Raw genomic sequence first — 24,372 nt, forward strand, 5'->3', positions numbered from 1 at the left:
CTCCATATAATCCCACCATTACCGTGAACGGCTCATCTTTTTGTGTCTAGTGTGATTCCTGTTCATCCTCTCTGCCACTTTCCCACTTTCTCCAGCCTGCCCGTATCATTATGTTGTATTTCCCAAAATACATTTTAATAGAAATCCCCTTCTGCCCCAAGGATGACCCACATTAAAACAGCACATTTATTTTTGAGCGACAGAAGGTTCAAACAGCCCCAATACACCTTTGTCTCATTTGATTTTGCTCCTTCCACGTGTGCCTGAGATTTACATTTCATCTGTGGAGACCCTGACTATATTAATAACTCCAGAGGTATTTGTCAGAGCTCGGAACGAATCACGAATGAGTAGATGCTGCCATAAAATGATTGCATTTTCTCTAGTTAGGGCTGGAAATAGCTTAGTCTCTGAAATGGGTTTTCACAAAGGCAACAAGGGCAAATCTATGTCTTGTTTGTGATAAGAACAAAGTGGAATATGAAGTCATTTCTATTTTCAATGTTATTTTCAATTTTCATACTTTAAGGAAGCGCTAAATCCCTTTCATTCAGCTATGGAGAATAAGAACACAGAAAAAAGTGCTTTGAATTTACATGATTTGATCACGCACATCATTCCACACAAATCAATTAAGTTTACTTATTGTTTTCCTTCTTGGTTTAGTTCAATAATTCTTTGTTAGAAAACATAACTTGTTCATGTAAATTCAACATGATGGAACTGTGGAATGAAATAATTATATTTTAGTGACCCAATTCAGCAGCCTCAACATGCCTTTATGCTTGCCCACGCCATGATCCATTTTCATTTGTGTCACATTACTCAGTAATATTACTAGATTACTACCTAGCTATCTACCAACTAGAAACAGCATGTCACCGCATGCTAAATAATAGCTCATTGACTAAAGCAATGTTCTTCATGGAAACTGTTCTAAATCAAATCATAATTGGACATTAAAGTCCCCCGTTTCAATTTTTTTTTTGCACTTTATGACTTCTGAGAGAAATAAAATAACAGAGAGAGTTCATTCCTGCTTTAGCAACTTCTTTGCTATGGATGCTCAAAATAAATGTAGCGCTACACAAAGGTGAGAGGAAACATTCTCCAAAAACCAGTCCACATATGTAATTCAATACAATATCTGTCTAAACTGTATGTTTTGTTAGTTAATATAATGTAGCTTTTATGTTTTAATCGATTATAAGCCAAGATTTCATGCAGTATGTCACATATGACATAAATCATATATAATTTGGTTTGAGCTATAAAGGACCATATTGAGTATTTGGTTTAATTTTTTCCTATAACAGATGAAAAAATAACATCTTTCCATAACAGAAATAATTCTTATGATAATATTAATTTTACTCAGTCAGATTAACAATTAAAATAAATGTGCCATCCTTCAGTTAATGGTTTAAAATAGATTTCAGTCAGTGCTTAATTTGTAATTTGCCAGATCAAAAACATAAATTAGGAAGGCACTGTGACTGACACTAACCATTCAGCTTCAGTTTTCCCAGAACATACAATGACATCACTAAACGGTGATGGCACAACTACTGTATAAGAGCATCATTCACAACCTGGTGTATTATTTAGTCATGTATATAGCTACGTTAAGACCAAATATCATTAGTTGATCAGTGAGACTCTCTCTCACCGATGACGATGTTGCCTCTACCATTACATTGGTCTGATCTAACTCTTGTTGCTTGTGTCTCCTGCTATCCTGATTAGCAGGGCCTAAAATGAACACTCCCCAAGCTCCAAAGTAAAAATCAGCATTGTCTCACTGCACACAATAGATTAGATTAAGCAGTTAGCACCAACCTATGAGAGTGATTTTGAACTTAAGAAAGCTGATTGGTCAAAAATGTATACATAGTACGTTGAGAGCCAACAGCAAAACATAACCCCCAAATACATTTGCATAAACCCGTGCTTACACTGTCCCACTCACACACACATTCTTTTACCTTGAAATGGACTTGTTAATGCCATATCATTTAAAAACAAATACCCAAAATCCAAAATTTTACATTTACCAGAACAGGATCCAGCTTAAATTAAGCACTGGATTCAGTCTTCGTATATATATACAGTATATAAACTCAATAATCCATGATAAAACACTACCCTCTCATTGAAGCTAGGTTATGGACAAGATATCCCAGTCCGAGAGCTTTTCAATAGGGCATTTATATCAGATGAACTTATAAATTATTTCCGTTGTGATGTTTTAAAAGCCTTTTCCAGCCGCAATGCCAGATACTGATAAACACCATGTCTAACTCAGTGAGGACTGCAGTACAGAAACAGTGCACATGTTCACACTCAGCTTGAATGTTAAGCACGCAAACTCTGAGCACAGCTAGACACTTTTCCTTAGTCTTCACCTCCCATTCCAGACGGCACTGCGCCCGCCTTTATCGCAGCAGCTGAAATGGGGAGATTAGATTATTCTCTTTCTCATTCCTCTAAGCTTGTTACCATGGTGATACCACGGTGACTGAGGAAGGTCCTCACCCGGAGACGGCTGTGCAGCTGACTATCATCACCTCAGGAACGTGAGGTCATTAATTTCCCTCGGGTAAAAGCTGCAGAGTCTTTTAGAACATTTTAAGGCACGACTTAACAACCATTTTATGTGAAAGATCAAACACGGTCAACCGCAGCTGCAAAGACTAAATAAATACACAACGAAAACCCAAAGCACACAAACCAACTCCCTTAAAGACTGCTTCCTGTGTCTGTATTGATTATAGAAAATCTACCAAAATTAAAAACATAATGGATCCTTGAAGCAGAGCCCTGGATACACAGTAAATGGATTTCATTTGGAGGTAATTATAAATAATGAAGTGCTGGTGGAGCCGTACTGCTGCAGTTTTGACAGCTGAAGTGATACAGCGATTAATCATTGAATAAAATCAGGCGTTCCTTGCTTCACAGTGGTGGAACAAAGATATTTGCTTCTTGAATTAAAAAAATACAAACAAATAAAGAAAGAAATAGATAAATAAAAATAAAAAGGTAGATAGATTTTTTTTTTTTTAGTTAGTTCTGTCAGGAGAACCCCAAAAAGGAGAAAACTAGCGATCAGCAAATGAACATATAGGCCTTTGTCACAGTCCCCTTGTCGTGACATCCTGCTCCGATTATAGCGTAAAGGAATTTCCGCCTGCAGAAGGAAATTAAACTAATTTAGTTGAACTTAACAATAAACGTCATCAATATTTAAAACTGTTTATTTAAACTTTACTATGTAGTCATTTTATTATTTTATTGTAACATTATGTAAGAGACACTGCCGGTGTTCTGCCAGTCATGAGATTAACTAGCAGCACGCAGCTCAAGTTACTACCCGAGGAATCATCGGACTGATCTCATTTTATTTTTAATGTTATTTTGTTTATTTCTGCATTATATTCCCACCATTATTTTCTACAGTATAATGCTATACAATCGTTGCACTCAGACATGAGGATATGACTCATTTAAGATGATCAAACCAATTATTTCTTAATAATCATCTATGGGCAGAAAATATTTCTTTATAACTTCAATTTGATCTAATTATTAATGATTGCATCGTAAAGTATGAGCATGAAAAAAATTTAACATTATTGTTCCCCCAAACCTTTAATTTAATCCCCTCAAAATAGACTTTTGTTGTAATTAATATTTTAAGATTTGTCTAATTTTAATGCTCTTTAATGTCATATGTTGTTTGTATTGTATTCTTGCAGTTCTGCAATAAAATAAGGTGATCAGACTCTGAAGTATTGTGCATACACATAGAGTATAGCTTGAGCGCCCACTTTTAAATCCCGAAATATGCGTCGGAACTGGTGTGTCTTTAGATCACTTTAGATCATAAATCACAACAATCACGTGCTATGGGCACAACCATTGATACAGGCAGCAACGGAAGTTTTTTTACACTCCTATCTGAAGCTTCCGCTTTTCGAATGCGGAAGTGTGATAAAGGCTTTTTAAGATCTAATGACACAATTTAAACATTGGGACTGTCTTAAATTAAACAACAATACCATACATGCTGGTTTCACAGACAAGGTTTAATCCTAGTCCCAGACTAAAGTGCATGTTTGAGCTGTCTTAACTGAAAGCAACTTGCACTGAGATATCTTAAAATATGTCAGTGCCTTTGTTTTGTCTCAAGATGCACACCAGTAATGTTTTTTATTTCCTAAGGCATGTTTATATAAGATACTTAAATGTCCTAATTTAACTAGCTTACTCCTGGCTTAATCTAAGCCCTGTCCATGAAACCAGGCGTTAAAGTTGCAGTAAGTGATTTCTGAAAATCATTGTTGAACACTGTTGATATCTGAAATCAACCCAAGTCGAAGATGACGAACGAATTGTTAAAAATGAACATACAGTACACGAGTATATACAAGCAAGAGTTCATGTTAGTCGCCAGCAGCACAAACTCAAAACCAATGTTACTCACGTATATGGAGCAGAAACAACACAACCTCAGTTCTCTCGCTGGAAAGCTTTTCTAATATTAACAAGGGTCCTAAATCTCTTGCCTGATCATAACCCTTCTTTTTCCAGTGATATTCCTCTGACCTTTTCTCTTTTGTAATGTCTCGCAGTCTTTCTTCAAATCCGCCCATTAGCACCTGCTACTAGATGGCATAGCTTCACCATCTGATTCCAAACAGCATGCTTTTCCATTAATGACCATTCAAAACTATCTGTGTATTCATGTAATGCAATTTTTGTGTGCAAATGCGCAGTAAAGACCTGGTGATGAGAATCATAATATATTAATAACTTGGTGAATAAACTTCATTAGAATCAGAATTAATATCAACTGCTATGAAATGTTTCATAATCAGCAAACAGCCTAATCTCTTGCCATCAACCACAATAATCATCTGTTTCTCTATATATTTAATTAGTCTAGAACGTAAATAGTGTTATGCTGCATGTAGCATGTCACACTCAAACAGCCTGAGAAGCTTCTCTCTGTGCTTTGCCATAAGTGACCAGCAACATCCAGGCCCAGTAGGCGACCCATATGATTTATCTGCAGCCATTGAAATACATTTGATTTTTATCACACCGATGGTGCTGTGCTTACCTTAATGCCCTTCTCTCTCACTCCCTTTCTGTTCCATCCATAAACTGCAATCATTTACCCCAGCCTTTATCGCCCTCATCTTTCTCTTCCTCCTCTTTACTTATCTTTCTCTTTATCAGCCTTCCATTTCTCTTTCCCTCTCCTTTCCTTTCTCCACCCATTTTATCGATGTGCACGTTCTCCGGTCTCTTATCACTCTTCTTTTCTCTCTCTATCCATATTTTCTCCTCTCCCCTCATCATATTGTCTTCTCCACATTCACTGCATTGAATCTATTTTTCTGGTCTGTAGAGAGTTAGTTATTGTCATCTACTAACATTAAGGCATTAAGGCATTTGTCTAACAAATATCTACACATTCTTAGTTGGTATACTTGTTAAATGAGAAGTTCATGATGAATTAAGTCCTTCATAAGCACTATTCGGTGAGGAAAAGTTTTCTAAACCAGGACTTACAAACTTTTGTCATGGAACCCAAATATAAAGGTAGCTATAAACACCCATTTATACTGTGTAAGAAAATGTTAAGTGCAATAGTTTAAAGTCAACATGCTGTTTGCAAAATAATTGGCTTTTATATTGTTATAGAACTGAAGCCAACGTTAACTATTAGAGTATTATCTTGAAAATATTGCATTAAATAATCACTTTTCTACCCACTATTAGTGTTGTAAACAAGCTTGAAGAGAAACATCTAGTTTCTTTAATCAAATAAATGCAGCCTAGGTGAGCATAAGAGACGTCTTTCAAAAACATTTAAAAAATCTTACCGACCCCAAACCTTTGATTGGTAGTGTATATGTGAAATTATAATGATGTATACAATTAAGGGAGAAATTAGTGTGAGAATCTCATCCCTGATGCTGCTACTACAATTCATGTTCTGACACAATTGACCCACCAACAATTAAAATTTAGCAAAAGATTCATTTTATAATGAAGATAGAACAGGCAGCACAACAAGATATTTAGCTTTAGTCACAGTGTTCAATCACAGACATTCCTATCCGGATGGGATTCAATTTCTCTAAAAACTCCAAGTACTGTGAAATATAAATTTACCTAACCTCCTCAGGGAAAATAGTCCCGTCCAAATGACACATATACCAACCATGCTGCTGCTATTTGCAAAAAAGCACAGACCACATCGAGCAAACAGGAAATGGCTGGCAAAATAAGACCACAATAAGCAGCAGTATGGGGGAGGTTACACTACTCAATTAGCGGATGTGGCCAGTTCGGTCAAGAGAGAGGAATAAAAGGGTTGACTGGAAGAGCGAGAGATTAAATCAAAGAAGAGTGACACATTTCAAACGAAGCTAATATACAGTTTGAGCCGCAGACTGTTCTACTGTCAGTCAGACATTGCACTTTGGGGGAAGAGTGTAATAATTCTGTTTATCTGAACAATACGTGAGTGGGTGTAATTGAATCTCAGTTTCAGTGGGCGGCTTGTGGAGGAGAGCAGATGACTGCTGACAGGCCGAGAGGAAGTGAGTGTGTGTTTATGAGCATCATTTGTGGGGAAGTGTAAACAAGTGCAGAGTGATTTAATGAGCAGCATGCACACAAATTCATGTGTCCAAATGGAAAAATGTTAGAGCTGGTTTGCCTTACCTTCATCTCCTGATCCTGAACCAGCCTCTATAAAACACAAAAAGCAGATCATTAGATCAATGTCTTCTCCAAAGTCTATATCATTTTAGTGAATCCACCAAGGGTCAAAATTCACACAGGTTTTACTGCATGTAAAACTAATTTAGAAAGCATTTTCTAGTTCTTTATCAATCTTATGCATGCCGTTTATAAGGCTTTACGTAAACTGAGAGACACATTAAAGACACATTAAACAATTGTCACAATACTGCAATATTTAAATTAAGTGCAATAAACTAAAAGGTTGAAATAATTGTATTGTGTGAGATTAATACAGTATCTAGTCTGATGGTTTCTATTTGATAATTTGATTGATCTATTTGATTTTTTGTTTTTAATGTCCATTATTCGTGGACACTACACTCTTATTTTTTTGCAGTGATGCCATAGAAGAACCATTTTGGTTTCCACAAAGAACCTTTCAGTGATCGGTTCCTAAAATATATTTTTTCTTTCTTGGGGTGCAGAACATTTTACAATTCTGGAGAACCATTTACAACTGAAATATTGGAAAACGATCGAATTGGAAAATGAATGGACTGATGGATGGATGGATGGATTAAAACATGTACATTATTGCTCATCTGGGTCTCTGGAGTCCAGGCATACTATTCTAATATACATTACAGATATGGTTCTGTGTACTTGAACTGTGGGAGGATCAAAGGTGAATATGTGACCCATTTGGCTTCTGTAGGCAGAAGTGGGCTGCACAAATTATACAAGAGGGAGATATTACAAATGCATATACACTCGAATTCACCACAATCTGATTCAGAGTTTCAACTGAAACCATAGAAACTATAACCACAATATTGCCACAATATTTGGGACTAAATCAAGTGTTATAATGTAAATTACAGTATGTCCTCTGACTGGATATAAAGGAACAAAATGACACTCAAGTGAAAAAGAGGGAAGGATAGTTTTCCGGTTTCCCTCAGATTAGTTTCTTCTTTTTACCCAGGCTTTTTTTTTTAAATACTCTACTCTACTGCATTGCAGTCTAAATTGTTTATATGCATTTTTTTGTCTATTTTTAGCAAGATTTTATACAGCACAGTGGTCAACTACTGTTGTTTTTAATGTGCTTTATAAATAGATTTTGATTTGAAAGCAAGATAAAACCATATGCATCTTCAAAGTTCAAACACACATACATACTACAATTTACCTGTGTAGGACTATGTGTTAGATCAAGCATGAATACCATCCTCAATCCTTTAGACAGAATAAAATGCTCTATTTTTAAAGAAAATAACCTACGGAACCACACTCACACACACAGAACTGATTTATTTGCTCTCATTTTTTCTAATTGCCTGACAGTTACGTTCTTGAATCAGAGACATGTCGCCCACAATCTGTCTTTGACCATCTAAAAGATGCTCTCTAGCCATCTGGACATAAAACGCTTTGGCTTTAATACAAAGAATAGGTCTAAACCTGTCAAAATACTTTCACCTGTAGCCTATATTTGATATGCTTGCACAACACGTGCAATACAACTACAATTAGTACGTGTATACAATTAAAAAATATGACTCATATTAACTCTCTAAAGCCTGGCATAGAAATAATAGTCAGAAAAAATATTTTTGTAATCAAACTATCTATTGAAAATTTTGACAAAAAACATGTACATTTATCACGAATAATTAATTAATATGTTAGCAAGAATATTATTAAAATCTAATTGATTTTTATTATAACAGAGAGCAGGCTGTATACAGTACATTAAATATAATGTTTTGATGATCATGATTTTTTTTATGACTCGTCTGAAACTAATAACAAAGATGACTGAAATAAATATATCTAAATGAATATTAGAAAGCTATGTTTAAATATGATATCTATATGGGGTCTATATATGTTAGTATATTTATAGGGTTACAATCAACAACTAAAGAATGCATAAACATAAATCATCAATTATAATTTCCCATCCTTGTATTCAATTCAAAATTCCTGATAGAAACTGAAGACCTAAAAGACAAAAACATAAAAGCATTATACAGAACCAATGAATCTGTCCAGAAGCATTGGATCAAAAAAGTGGAAAACCTTCCACAGCCTCAAAAAATCAAGAAGTTCCCCAGTACATCAAAAAGACTATTTCACAGTGAGGATGGAAGTAAAGCGAGACGAACAGCCTGTTTCTCGGCACACTTCTTCCTGTGAGACTGGACTCTGCTGAGTCTGCGGGCATGAAACAATGGCAGGAGTCTTATTTAAAGTAAGAGACCTGCTTCTCATTCAGAGGTATCAGCGGGTTACACATCTCCTCTGCCTTTGTCATTTATCAGGAAGAATGTTTGATGAGGTGACTTTGCACTTTTCCTCGGGCTCCCACGATGCCACGGGTTGAGCAAAACTTGAGCTCGTGGCTCAGAGGCAGATGGTCTCTGTCAGCAGAGACAAATGCAGCTGTGATTTAACATGCCACGGCCGCTGTTACAACACACAATTACCTATTTCAAGAACAGCACGCTTGACAGACATGTACATCAAGTAACATCAGTACTAGGCACAAAGAATAATTGATAAAACAGCCTGTTGAGCTTGCAGTCCTCAGTTTATGTGAATGTTTTGAGAAAGAAATAGACATTTCTTGGAATATGAAGCATACTCCCTGCATAAGCTACTTTAGCACTATGTGGAGTGTGATTACGCAGAAAGGCTATCTTAACCTCCATTTCTAATGTCGAAAATGAAGTGCCTACTCCTCTCTACAGTTACGCACCACTAAGCTAATGGCTAGCTGCCCTGTGCCGCACTGAAAACTCAATATAAGCACTGGCCCGTCTCCTTAATCAGTGCATTACTCACACTGATCTTACAGCAGCACAGCGGTGAACTCGCTACCGTTTGTGAGGTAAATAGCCCACTTATCAATGCCAGAAAAAAGAGAGAAGCATATACTCACCTCTGTGATACTTCTCAATATTTGGCACAGTGTCAGCGGAGCACATCAAGGACTCATTTTGGGAAACTAAGCAACACTCTAGTAGCATTTTAGTAGCCAAGTGTGATGGAGGAGAGGTTTGACACAGTAATGGAGGTGAAATTACTTAGCGGGAAAAAAGGGAATAATAGGATTTCACCAAACAGTATTGGAAGTGACTGTTGGTGAATGGGACTACAGCTAAATTTAGTGACTAGTAACGTCTCGGGTTATGACTATAACCCTTGTTCCCTGAGAAGGGAACGAGTCACTGCGTCGTTGAAAACGACTCTTTGGGGACGCTCCCTTAGCGTGCGCCTCTGAAGTATGAATGAAACTATTCCAATCCTGATTGGTGTTGCGTCATGACGTAACATGTGACGAAACCGGATGCATAAAAGTGACGCTGTTACAACACACACTAGCCTAGTGATGAAGCAAGCCGCTCTCAGGCACTTGAGGGGCGTGGCAGGACGACGCAGTGTCTCGTTCCCTTCTCAGGGAACAAGGGTTATAGTCATAACCCGAGACGTTCCCTTTCGAGGGAACTCGCACTGCGTCGTTGAAAACGACTCTTTGGGGAACGAATGCCCACTAGGCCACGCACCGATAAAAGGCCTGCCCTGGAGTGAAACTGATCTCAGGCACCCAGCTAGGACGAGAGCACACGTGCACCCGGCGTACTAGGGAGGTGCAGACTATAAAACCTGATAAAGGTGTGCGGGGTAGCCCAACCGGCCGCCTCACAGATCTCCTGGAGGGGAACTCCCGAGAGGAGGGCCCTAGAAGACGCCATGCCTCTAGTAGAATGAGCCCTTATGGCCAAAGGTGAGGGCAAATTGCGCACCTTGTAGGCCGGGGCAATAGCCTGAACAATCCAATTACTAATAGTTTGTTTAGACGCCGGGAGCCCCTTTTTAGGTGACCCAAAACACACTTACAGTTGGTCCGACCTCCTCCAAGAAGAGGACCTCTCGAGGTAAATGCTCAGAGCTCTGACAGGGCAGAGCAGATGGAGCCTCTCTTCTTCCGCCGACACATGAGGTGGAGGATGAAATGCCTGCAGGACCGTAGACCGTGCCGTGTTAGAAGGCACCTTAGGCACATAGCCAGGTCTCGGGTGCAGAATGGCCTTAACTCCCCCAGGGGCAAACTCCAAGCAAGCTGGTGTTGCTGCCAGAGCTTGAAGATCTCCCACCCTCTTTAGAGAGGTAATAGCTAAGAGCAAAGCCATCTTGAACGTCAGGTCCTTGGGCGAAGCCGACTGAAGGGGTTCGAAGGGGGCCAGGGATAACCCTTCGAGAACCACCGCCAGGTCCCAGGCAGGAACCCTGGACCTGGTTGTCGGTCTCATCCTCCATGCACCACGGAGAAAACGAATGACCAGCTGGTGCCTCCCCAGAGGCCCATCACTCAATGGTGCGTGGAATGCCGCAATGGCAGCCACATACACCTTAAGTGTGGAGGGGGAGAGACCCGTAGAGAAACGATCTTGAAGAAACTCCAGAACTGAAGCCACAGGGCAGTTAACTGGATCTAACCCATGTTCTTTACACCAAGTGGAAAACACATTCCACTTGAGGACATATAATCTCCTAGTAGACGGAGCCCTGGAGCTAAGTATGGTTTCAACCACCCCGGCTGATAGACCAGCATCTAAGTACTGAACCCCCTCAGGGGCCAGACCCACAGTTTCCACAGCTCTGGACGAGGGTGGAATATTGTGCCCTCCGCCTGAGACAACAGATCCCTCCTCAGAGGAATCTGCCACGGCGGAGCTATCAGGAGTGAAATTATGTCTGAAAACCATACTCGGGCCGGCCACAACGGGGCTACCAGAAGAAGACTGATGCCCTCCTGACGGACCCTTTCCAGGACTCCCGGGAGCAGAGCGATCGGGGGAAAAGCATACAGGCGTAGCCTCGGCCAGGCCTGTACCATAGCATCCAACCCCAGTGGGGCTGGATGCGAGAGGGAAAACCAAAGTGGACAGTGGGACGTCTCTCGAGACGCAAACAGATCCACTTCCATCGGTCCAAACCTCTCCCATATCAACTTCACCACCTCTGGGTGAAGTCTCCATTCCCCGGGCCTCAGCCCCTGCCTCGACAGGATGTCCGCTCCCTGATTCTGAACCCCCGGAACGTACATTGCCCTGATAGACAATAGTTTCCCTTGGGACCAAAGGATAATCTGATGCGCCAATCTGGATAGAGGGCGCGACCTGAGTCCCCCTTGTCGGTTCAGATAAGCTACCACTGATGTATTGTCCGATCGTATCAGGACATGGTAACCCTTGATGTCTGGGAGGAAGCTCCTCAGAGCTCTGAACACAGCCAACATCTCCAGGCAATTTATATGCCAAGAATGATGATGGTCCTGCCACAGACCCCTGGCAAAGCGGCCGTCCATGACCGCGCCCCAGCCAGTGAGGGAGGCATCTGTCGAAACGGTTTTCCGGCGACACGACGCTCCTAACGCTGGCCCTTGGGACAGAAACCAAGGTTTCTTCCATATTACTAGAGAACGAAGGCATCTGCGCGTTACTCTGATCATACGGAACGGATTCCCCTTGGGGGAAAACCCCTTGGCTTTCAGCCACCACTGAAGGGGCCTCATATGTAGAAGGCCCAAAGGTATAATGTTGGATGCCGCTGCCATGAGGCCCAGCAGTCTTTGAAATTGCTTTACAGTGATGGCCTGGCCTAGCCTTATCCTGGACACCATTGCCAGAATGGACTCGATACGCGCAGGAGACATCCGTGCCCGCATCATAACCGAATTCCACACTACGCCCAGAAACGATGTGCTCTGGGATGGTTCCAACACACTTTTCTTTGTGTTGAGTCTCAACCCCAAGCTCTGAATGTGGCCAAGGACGACATCTCGATGCCGAACCGCCATTTCTCAAGACTGGACCAAAATGAGCCAGTCGTCGATATAATTGAGTATGCGGATGCCCTGAAGTCTCAATGGAGCTAGTGCTGCATCCATGCATTTGGTGAACGTGCGGGGAGAGAGTGCTAGGCCGAACGGAAGAACCCGATATTGGTAAGCTTCGCCCCCGAAAGCGAACCTCAGGAACCTCCTGTGACATGGAAGGATGGAGACATGAAAATAAGCGTCTTTTAGATCTATCGTGACAAACCAGTCCTCGGATCTGATTTGATTCACGATGATGGGAATAGTGAGCATTTTGAACCTGAACCTCCTCAGAGAACGGTTCAAATGTCTTAGATCTAAAATTGGCCTCAGCCCTCCATCCTTTTTTGGAACTGTAAAGTACCGGCTGTAAAACCCGGACTCCCTGTCTGAAGGAGGAACACGTTCTATGGCCTCCTTTAACAGCAGAGATTGCACTTCTTGTTCCATCACCTGAGCCTGCTCTGGAACCACTGTAGTCTGCACCACCCCAGAGAATTTGGGGGGGCGGTGCCCGAACTGCAGTCTGTATCCTAATTTTATTATACGCAGGACCCATGCAGATATGTTGGGAAGATGACACCATGCCTCTACAAAATCTACTAAGGGAACCAGCCTCTCGAGGCTGGCCTCGGGTGTTATCCGAGCACTGTTCTCGACCTCCTGAAGCGAAGGATCGGCAGGATTTAGTCGATACGATCTTCGTGACCTCAATTGATGCTCGTTTTCTATTTTTTGACACGAACGACACGGTGTGCGTTCGCTGGAAATTGATGCGGCCCGAAGCGTCAGAGATGGCAGGAAACTCACATCAATTCCCTGAGGGCTCCGCTGCGAGAACAACCCCGGTTGCTCTGCAGCGGGGGGGAAAGCCCTCAGAGGTCCTACTACCCCAGCTAGGACCTCTTTCCCGAAGCCCTCCTAGCCTGAAGGACGTCTCTCAAGTCGCCCTTCTGGCCGGAGGACTTCTGCTGAGAACGCTTCCTCTGTTGCCAAGTTCCCGAAGGAGGGGCTCTAGAAGCAACGCTCTCTTTTTGTTCCTGGCGGTATGAGGAGCTGGATGACGGCTGGGGCTGATCTCTTTGCCCCACCCTACTCGACTTTGGTTTAGATCGACGGGGGAGGAACTGCTGAAACGCCACCGATTGTTCTTTGTCTCCTGAAACCTGTCGACGACAGCCGCAACTGCGTTGCCGAACAGGCCAGAAGACGAGAGCGGCGCATCAAGGAGAAACGATTTTTCCTTCTCCTTGATGCCTGATAAATTCAGCCACAGATGTCTCTCCGTGGTGTCCTGATGTGTGTCTCCACCCGTGATGTATCTAGGGCAGGGGTGCACACATTGCTTGAACTGTTCACTCGCCATCATATAAACTCTTTCTCACAGACAAACAACACCAAATAGAATGTACAACAACAGAGAGCGCTTGCTGAAGAGCGAAAGCTAGTGTGTGTTGTGACAGCGTCACTTTTATGCATCCGGTTATGCCGTCACATGTTACGTCATGACGCAACACCAATCAGGATTGGAATAGTTTCATTCATACTTCAGAGGCGCACGCTAAGGGAGCGTCCCCAAAGAGTCGTTTTCAACGACGCAGTGCGAGTTCCCTCGAAAGGGAACTTGTAGACTTTAAATATTACCTAAACTTTTAATGCTTACAATACTTTGAATTTGACAAGCACAATGGCGCTTCTGATGCCAGTCAGCGTCACTCAACACATGCGGAATGGTATTCAGCACCATGGAGAGCACCAAACACAGAACCAAATCTGAAGACTTCTTTCAAAAACATTTTAAAAATATTACTGACCCCAAACTCATGATCAGTAGTGGACATACATATAAATGCATCTCTGTAAAGCTGTGTAATGATTGAGCAACTGCAGTCTGATTTAACTCAAAAAACAACAAAAACTGTGACAGATGAATGCTTTAACACATGACTGTCCGTGTTTACGTGCCAATGGCATTTCTTAAAGGAAGAGCAGCATTTAATACTAAGAGTCAGACAAAGAGTGGAAAATATGACATACTATAAAAATGTAATATGATGTGATATGACGCCTTTAATACTTTATCCAGTTATTACAATCAATGTTCTATTTCCTGGTGCATGAAGGTGCTCACTTTCAGTTATGATATTGATGTATGAATGAAGACAGAGGAGCCAAGTTGAAACCAGCCTTGGAGAAATAAAGAAAATAGCAGAGTGTGATACACTTCACTTATCTCTGTAGGTCATCTGTCAGCCGCTGGATCATTTGCCAGGGAATTAGTGGAGAGGAAATCAGTGTCAAAGAGTTAGATGAGCTGGTACAAGCATCAGAACTGTGAGGCAGTCCATTTCTCTGTCTCTTTCCTCAACGCCCTCAGGGCTGAAAGTGTGAAAAACTCATCCGGCTGCGGGTATATTATTCTGGTCTAACATAAAGCTCTTTTTGGACAGAAATCAAATTTTTTTTTTTTCAGATTTAATCTTTGACATAATGATGCATGTAAAATGCACTATTAATTCTGAATTGAACATAGTCAGAATTACATGAAAGTCAAGACTTTTTTATTTTAAATTTTATTTCACAATATTACTGTTTTTACACAAATAAATGCAGCCTTGGTGAGCATAAGAGACTTCTTTCAAAAACTTTTATAAAAAATATATAAATAATTTAAGCAATTAACCCCCTGACCTGTACGTGGATTTCATAATAAGGACTGCAAGTCCGCAGTCACAATATTGTAATGTATTTAAATGATCTTCATTTAGGAACTTAACTTGTCTCTGCAAAAATATATGTAGTTAATTCAATTCCTCAATACAATAGCGAAGGAAACAAAGGAAATGAAGAAATATTTACAAAGTACCAAGCTGTTACAGGCAATTCAGAAGAACTAGTTGCCCGATTTGTGAGGTTCATGGAATCAAACCATTGAAAGATATTTGTAAAAAAAAACTCCAGTTTTCTGAGACACTTTGGAAGTAAACAAGATCACAACTGCAATTGTAGCTTTATTTTCAGATTTATATCCATGAGGTACTTAAACCGGACTGGTCTGATGTACACTCAATGCATGAACATAAAGAGAGAAATAAAAGAAAAAGATGACAGGAAAGTGTTCAGAGAGAGAGACAGCCAAACAGAGAGATGATTCAGTGGCGCCATTCAAGCATCACAGAGACAAAGACTCTTGTTTTTTGCGTCTTGTTTCAGTAAATTAGCTTTTTACCTTACAGAGCACCTACAGACAAGTACATGCTCGAACATTCAGGAATAAATGAGAACCTACATCCTGCTGGGATTGAATTATGACTTTACCTGTATACACACAAACAGGCACACACGACGAGAAGATTCTCTGGATGCTCCATAAGCACAAATACTCGCCTCCCACTCTCTCTCCTCCCTAGAGATCATTTTTAGAGGTTTCAGTGTGTTTAGGCACTGTTTAATGGAGTCTGACTCAGCAACTCCCAGAGCACCAAACATCTGCTTTACTCTCTGCAATATACCATTAACTGACCACAGAGCACACTTTCGCTCGTATCATTTGGTTTTTGCTTTGCCTTAAACATGCAACACCCATTCACAATCACGAACATAATATAAAAGGAAAAAGGGGGATGTTTATCTGAAATCATTTCTAACAACAATCCAGTATTGTGGAACAGCTCACTAGGTTTTAAAACATAGCAAAGCTTTACACAAAGCAGTAATACATAGCTCTAGCCTGTTAAAGGTATTATGGGTATTGTCTGACTGAAGTATAACATGTTTAACACAACACAGATATGCCTCTCTGTCTGTTTCAGACCACAGGGATGAATAAATTGAAATTCTGCTCAATCTGATAACTTCATATTCACAGTTAAAAATTGAATTGGCAAATGATTAGGCTGTGGATTAACCTTCAAGAGACATACGCACCAAACCCACGACTGAACGTACCAGCTGGACAGGATCCTTCAGAAACCACCAGGATCTCGGTTTGCTGTTTGCAGGCGTCTCTCCGCAGAAAGCACTCGTTTTCGTAGTTTTCGTTGTTGGAGCCACACACAGGAACATAATCAATGTTGCACTGAAAAAAGAGGGGTTTCAAGCATTAGAAAATATATGAGAACAATATCAGCTCAAGTCAAAGATTACAAGCATTAGTAACAAAAAACATTTGGATAAACACGATTATATATTATACGTTTTTAGTATTACAACTATCTGATTATGTTATTTGTATAAATTAAATATAATAAAAATAATCAAACATTCATTGAAACATACTTGGTATTAATATTACGAGTAGCTTTAAAAAAAATTCATGAATTCCAATTCATATTTTATGTAAGTATAGCATGAAATGGGAACAAAGGAGTCTTTCTTTAAGAACATGTTGTATTATATTACGCAAGAATAATAATTAAACATGAAACTGACCTACATATCTCTCACAGCTTAATTGTGATGTTTTAGCACCGCTTTATTTTGGGAGTTTTAGATGAGCTTAGAATAAGAATTGTGTGATCTGAATGCGAATTAAGCTACTGTGAGCTCTGAAGGGTCGAAATACAGTCTGCCAACTACACTGCCCACGTTCCCAAAGCAGTGGAAAAAAAGATTACAGTGTAAGAAAACACCAGGGAGGAATACATCACAAAAAAATACCGTGAAACATTTGCAAATTTATGGTTTCAGGTTGTTTGGTTATAAAATGTTATACTTTTAAAGAGGAAATTTAGGTCTGCACAATATACGCAAAAATGTTATCCAAAAAAATCAAATAAAAAACAGAAGCAAACAATGGAAACAACAAAATAATTTAGTGATAATGCTATTGCAGACTTTTAAAATGATCTGACAGAAACAACAACAACAACAACAACAACAACAACAACAAAGGATTATTTACACATCAATGTGAAAACAAAGATTTTTACCATAACAGGGTATAACAAAATTATTCAAAATGAAAGACAAAAGAAAATCTAATTCAATCCACCAAAAAACTTCTCAAATATTCCAGTGAATCTCTTTAAAACCCACTAAAGCTTGACTTCATGAGAAGCAGGTAGTTTAAAATCACTGGGTGGCCTGGTGGAAAATGAAGCTGTTCCAAACCTCACGCAGGTATTTTGGAAGAGTCTGACTAGACCGCACACACATATGCACCTGGACACACAGAGACACACTGTGTCTGGTCCAGCAGGCAGGGTCTGTCTGGCCCCTAGGGAGGCAGGTACAGTGCAGGGCTGCAGTGGCCTGTCAGCTCACATTTTGGCTGAGGGACTGTGTGGCTGGAAGCCAGCTGGTTGGCAGGGGTCACAGGAATAACTGTGCCCATCGATTCTGGAGCGGGATTTGTACTCGCTGTTTTATCGGCTGAGAAGCAATATTATGCAGGATGGGAAAGCTCTGAGCCAACACTGCCAAGAGATCCAGAGAGAGTGGAGTGAAATAGGAGGAACAAGGGAAAAACTAGGTCTACAGGAGATGATTATACTGGATGAATAGAAATGAGTGGAATACAGCAAAAAGGAAAAAGATAGACATGAATGAATTTATAGATTTTTTTTTTGCCACATATAGAATTTAAGTTAATTTTAGAATATATATATATGAAAAAATTATATATATAAAATGTGTCTGTGTGTGTATTGTGTTTAAAAACACAAGAAGAAGGGTGGGGGAAGGAAAACAATGCAAAGTCTATGGATACGTTTTTTAACTTTTTTGAACTTGCACGTCAAACACGTCCTTCTAGCGCATGTATGCATAGAAAATCAATAGAAAAGTATAGTGCAGTGGAATGCACAAATAATTCCTGTGTGAACGGCTCCCGAAGCTGTTTACACTGGACGTGTCGAAGCAAACAACCAAAATCCATTTGACCTTTGTGTCAGAAATGAAAGAGTGTGGAGGAAACCAGAAAGAGAATGGGTCATCTGTTTACTGTTGGTGAAGACAGTATTCAATGATTATAATGGGTTCTGTTTACTACTGAATCGTCACTCGCATCTGGTGTAGACCACATTACTTTGTTTGATACTATTTTTGCTGGTCAAAGCCAAAGCAAATACAACCCACAACACACGGTATTTAGTTCCCGAATGAATAAGTAATTTTGAATGAATCAGTCAAGTAAATAATTCAATGACTCATTCAGAAAAACACTCACTGTAGTTAATTATTTTAAAATGTTATATATGAATAATGGATGGACTGATATGACTAAACATTCATATATGGGGTTGGTGTGCCATAGTGGTTAAAGATCTGGGTCGATAACCAAAAAGTTGTAGGTGTGAAGTGTGAACATTGCAAGGGCCAATCTTTGATCTAATGCCCTTGAGCAGTGACAGATTTGTCTTCCAACTAAAAAAAATTCTCATTCAACTAAGGTCAAATCCACAACTAGCACACCTGAGACGGAGAGTGTTAGAAAAGACTGAGTGACAGTAAAATGCAACCGAGACACCCGAACAGAAAAACAGAGTGAAATCTCAGAAGAGCAAAGCATTGAGATGATCTTGAAATAAACATAGAAAAAATGAGAGGAGGAGTAGGAAGAGAGAGAGTGAAATGGATATTACCCCCTTTTAAATCTTTTCCTTTTTTGACATTTTTACAGCTTCAAGTGTTCAATCAATCTTTTGGCCTGGCATGATGCAATAGTGAGAAAGGCTGGCCAGCCCCAGACAGCCCCCAGCATGCCCCGAGAAACGCCTGTTTTGCAGAGCCCCTGCGGTTTAGTCCTTTTAACTTTACCTCTTGAGGGGAAGGAGTGCATTAGCACTTCAACTTTGAGGAAAAATTCAATGATAGAAAAGTTGATAGAATAGTTATTTGCTATGATAGAAAAGTTATAGCTATGATAGTATAATAGTTAATAGTTATAGCTATGATAGAAAAGTTCATTGAAATAAATTGAGGGCAAGCAGTCTCTGACACACCAACAGTTAAATGAGCAGACAGACACTTCAGCTACAACAAAAAACAGCTTTTCACTTGCAGGTCAGAGGAGTAGGATTGAAGTAGCATTCTGATGAATGAAAGGACCTCGAAAAAACTGAAAAGCATTATGATAGATTTAATACACATATACCTGTCCCATTCCACTGCAGAAAATGTTTGATCTTTTCAAAGTTAGCCATGATAAAAAAAATAGCATTAGACAAGCCTTTTCTTGTTTGCAGACAACTGAATTACGCAAACTACACATCAGTCCCAGAATGTCTAATGTGCCGTTCACACTGGTGTTCTTACATTTAAAAAAACGGGATGGAACAAATATGGAATAAAGATAAAGATGACTCATCCTGCACTACACAGATTTTTGTCCAATCAGATGAGCTCTAGAAAGAGTTTGACCCAACCCCCTAAATTATAAATATCACCTGCAACTAACTAGCAAGTAGCAAATCATAGTTCACAACTGTGGTGTATAAACCAAAAGATCCGTCTGCCTCGTTCTCCACCTTCGGTTTCAGTACAGAAGTAAGCTTTTTCATTTTAATATGTGAGACTTCTGCTTTATTAGCGGTTATAGATTAGAAAAATAACAAAGTCCAGTGAACAGGTACATTTTTTTAATTTTTCAAAAATAAAATTTAAATAATATTACAAATACCAGTTTAACCCTATCCATAAAGGGGGTCAAACTGACCTGGCATGCTGAGATTTCTTTAATATTTTGTTTTAATCTAACCAAATATGCCTAAATTAGTTTAGAGTTTGTTTGGAAAAAATTAATTTCATATTTTGTAATGCATATACAGTATAAAAGGAAAGTGAACAAATAAACATGTTTGATATATTAAAACTTTTGTGTATCTTCTATTATTTTAATTATTTAATTCCATTAAGAAAACCATTAATTCCAATACAGGTCATTTTTCTTTATGTATTCGTGCAGGTTTTTTGGTTCCTGCATTCTAGGGTTAACTTAAGACAAAGTGGGGGAGAAAAGGAAACTGTAAATGACACGGTGAGAGAGGGACAGGCATAGGAATGAGCAAAAAGACCACAGAGATAAAGAAACATGTAAGTGACGAACATAAGGCCAGACAGCATGTGTTCGAAAGCAATCTAACGCATTGAGCCTCCCAACAGAGGCCAGACACACAAACACTCATGGTGGAGGCCGACAAATGACTTCACCCAAAAAAACAAAATGACTCACTACACAATTTGGCTCTTAAGTACCTTTAAGTCAAGTCAGTTTACTGAACTGGCATCTCTGTAACACCACAGGCAGGTGTATGTAGATAACAGGCAAGTACAGCTCCTATTTGCTTCAGTAGGGGAAGTCTGAAATATTACTACCAACTTTAAGAAATAATTAAAAACTCATCTTTTTAACTGGTTTATAATGATTAAAGTCCCCCTATTATGCTTTTTCGAATATTACCTTTCATGCAGTGCATAATATAGCTGTTTGTGACTGTAAAAGGTCTGCAAAGTTCAAAGTGCACGACAAATAAAGTTATTGTCTCCTAAAATAAAGAATAAATTCTGGACTGCCGAAACGAGTCATCAGCAATTCCAGTCTCACTTCCTGTTATGTACCTAGTAATAATGTAACAGATTTGCATAATGCCAGGCTATGATCTTCATTGGCTGCCTGCGAACATCTACTTTGACCCGCCTTCAAATACTGTAGTTGCTGAGGCCTGGAAGGGTTTAGTTCGTGTTGCCAACAAATGCAGAGGAGACGCTCTTTTCAGTGCTGCAAATCCACTTTGCATGCACTTCAAAAGGATGAAGACTCACGCTGGAATTGATATGGAAAAACTGATGCCATCATTCCTGTTCGTATACTGTGTATCATGCGCTGAGGAAGCCTCTGGAACAGAAATTGTGATATGGTAATGATCGTTTTGTCTCTGACTCGTGCTATAAGCGGTCGACCAATCACAACAGACTGGGCCGCCTGACCAATCAGAGCAGAGTAGGCTCTCAGAAAGGAGGGGTCTAGAGAGACTGAGGGTGTATTCACACCTGCCTTGTTTGGTTCAATTGAATTGAACTCAAGTTTGTTTCCCCCCTTGGTGCGGATCTTTTGGGCAGGTGTGAATACAGCAATCGCACTCGGGTGCGGACCAAACAACCGAACCGAGACCCAGCTGAAGAGGTGGTCTCGGTACGGTTCCAAACGAACTCTGGTACGGTTCGTTTATGGTGTGAACAAGAACCGACCCAATTGCAAAAAGCACTGCGCCTTTAAGAATTTATTTGACTGCTCTTATGAAGATACTTAACAAAACAGACATTTTGGCATAATGGTGTGTGTTTTTGTTCGAAAGAGAAAGAGAATTCCGGCGCGCTGTCTGTGCACACGATACTGTTGCGCGTCTTTCTGCATGTCGTGTGTATCAGGACATTCACAGACAGAGCGTTCTCTTTTGTATTATCGCGCTTAAATGGTTTAAAAGCATGTTCTCTCCGCCGGAACCGTCTTGCAGCACATCGTCATCTTCTCAAAATCCTAATTACAACATTATATGGATGACATTGTATCATATGATGCTCATTAGTTTCTTCATATTGCGTTTGTAGAGAATAACACCAAATCAGTAAAAGAACAAATATTGCATACGAAATATCTTCATGCTGAGCCTGTTTTTGCACTTCCTGCTTTTCCCTGCTTGAGAATTCCTGTCCAATGATTGGACAACCTTTTCGGTAGATAGATCTGAACATATGATAAAGCCAGGTGCAAAATTCTTTTTTCATTTTGTTTACACACAAGATGAAAAAAAAATATCTAAGGGATTTCAGGATATATGCTTTCTTTACCTAGGAAATCAAAATATACTGTCCACTGTCCTTATAAAAATCGATTTTCACCTTATAAAAAAATAAATAAAAATTCACATAAATCAGGCCAGGAATGATTTATTAACAAATCCCTCTGAAAATATCGTCAGAATACTGCTAAGTGTATAACTGGAAAGTTTGGTGTACATAGGTGCTACATAGGCTGAGATGTTTCTACTGGAGAATGACAAAAAACTCATTTTGGAGAAAATGGCATTTAAAGATTTAAATAGCTCTAAATTAGATTTCGTCATTAGCTTTAAATCCCCCTTTGGACATTCACGATTGGTTAATGATAGAAAGGAAATGCCCATATTTGGGTTACATAGCGTTGTGCAGGAGACTCAGAGCTTTACAACGATACTGGTCACAACAGACTTCAGTAAACAGACGGAGCTCGGCATGTCGTGTTGGAATGCTAACTTCTTGGTAAATTCGGGAGAAACTTACTGCCACAAGTAAACAAAATGTAATAAAATAAACATCTTAATGTATATTCTCAACGTTTTCTTTATAGCAGCTTGAAAGAACACATACTGAAGGAGTAAACTAGCCCAAAATCTCAAAACTGACCACTGCATGAAAAATCGATGTTTTTGCCTGCCGTGTCTCGCCTTAAGAGTGACAAATTATATTTTGTTATCAGTTGACTCTGGAAACTGTGCAGTCCTTGTTCTGTTGGATTTAAGCACAGCTTTTGACACCTTAGACCATTGTATTTTGTTAAAAAGATTAAATCACGAGGTTGGCATCTGTGATACTGCCTCAGAGTGGTTTGAGTCTTATCTTTCAAATAGGAGTATATCTGTAAAATTGGAGAATTTTCATCTTCCCCAGTGCCAATCACCTGTGGGGTGCCACAGGGTTCGATCCTGGGTCCAGTTTTATTTTCTCTTTACATGCTCCCACTGCGCTCGATCTTTGAGCATAATAAGATCTCCTATCACATCTATGCAGATGATACCCAGCTCTATTTACCATTAGACTCTGATAGTGATTCTGTTTCTTCCCTGCTAGCATGTTTAAAGGATATTAGAGAATGGATGGATGAAAATTTTCTCCAATTGAATGAAAACAAGACAGAGGCCGTCCTGTTTGGCTACAAACCGCATATTGACAAATACAGTGTTTGCTTGGGGAATTTTCAATCAAACAATCACTCTTATGTAAAAAAAAAATCTGGGGGTCATTTTTGATTCAGACCTGAAGTTTGACAAACAAATAAATTCAGTGGTCAGGGCCAGCTTTTTCCAGCTAAAGCGACTTCGAAAGTTAAAGCACCTTCTGACTTTTAGGGATTTGGATACTGTTATTCTCACTTTTATTTTCAAGACTTGATTACTGTAATGCTTTGTATGCTGGAATTACTCAGTCATCACTCTCACGATTACAGATTGTCCAAAATGCTGCAGCTCGTTTCCTGACTGGGACAAAAAAGAGGGAACACATCTCACCAATCCAGGCCTCTCTCCATTGGCTCCCTGTGAAACAAAGAACTGATATTAAGGTTTTAATTTACGCATTTACAGCTCTACATGGACTTGCCCCTATTTATATATCAGAAGTTTTTATTCTCCTCAGAGATCACTTAGGTCTTCATCTCAGCTGCTATTAAATGTCCCAAAAGCTCGTTTGACAACAAAAGGAGATAGGTCTTTTTCAGTCTATGCTCCAAAACTTTGGGACACACTACCTTTAATGATTAGAGCTTCTCCTACATTAAACGTTTTTAAAGCATCAATTAAAACTTACCTTTTTTCTCAAGCTTATTAATAACTCGGTTTTATTTTGTTTGCATTTTTTAAATGCTATGGGATTGCAGTTTTTGTGATGTTCCAGGTTATGACTATCTTTTGCTTATTATACATTTTCTGTTTTTATTTTTTAGGTTTTTGGTTTGAATTTTTGACATG

General features: G+C 39.6%; 1 protein-coding gene across 4 annotated transcripts in view; it reads right to left on the reverse strand.

Annotated features, from left to right (window-relative positions):
• tmeff2a (transmembrane protein with EGF-like and two follistatin-like domains 2a) overlaps positions 1–24,372 on the reverse strand; it is a 62,412-nt gene that overhangs the window by 17,349 nt on the left and 20,691 nt on the right. For 2 of the 4 annotated variants that reach the window (XM_084122799.1, XM_084122798.1), the window contains exons 3-4: positions 16,598–16,727; positions 6,742–6,768 (exon numbers count right to left, since the gene is read on the reverse strand). In XM_084122799.1, the coding sequence (XP_083978925.1) occupies positions 6,742–6,768; positions 16,598–16,727 (157 nt within the window). Of the gene's footprint in view, positions 1–6,741; positions 6,769–16,576; positions 16,728–24,372 lie in introns of all 4 variants that reach the window. The other 2 variants (XM_084122797.1, XM_084122796.1) reach the window with 1 other exon arrangement.

Source organism: Abramis brama (assembly GCF_963993115.1).
Source record: "Abramis brama genome assembly, chromosome: 8".
Lineage (NCBI taxonomy): Eukaryota > Metazoa > Chordata > Actinopteri > Cypriniformes > Leuciscidae > Abramis > Abramis brama.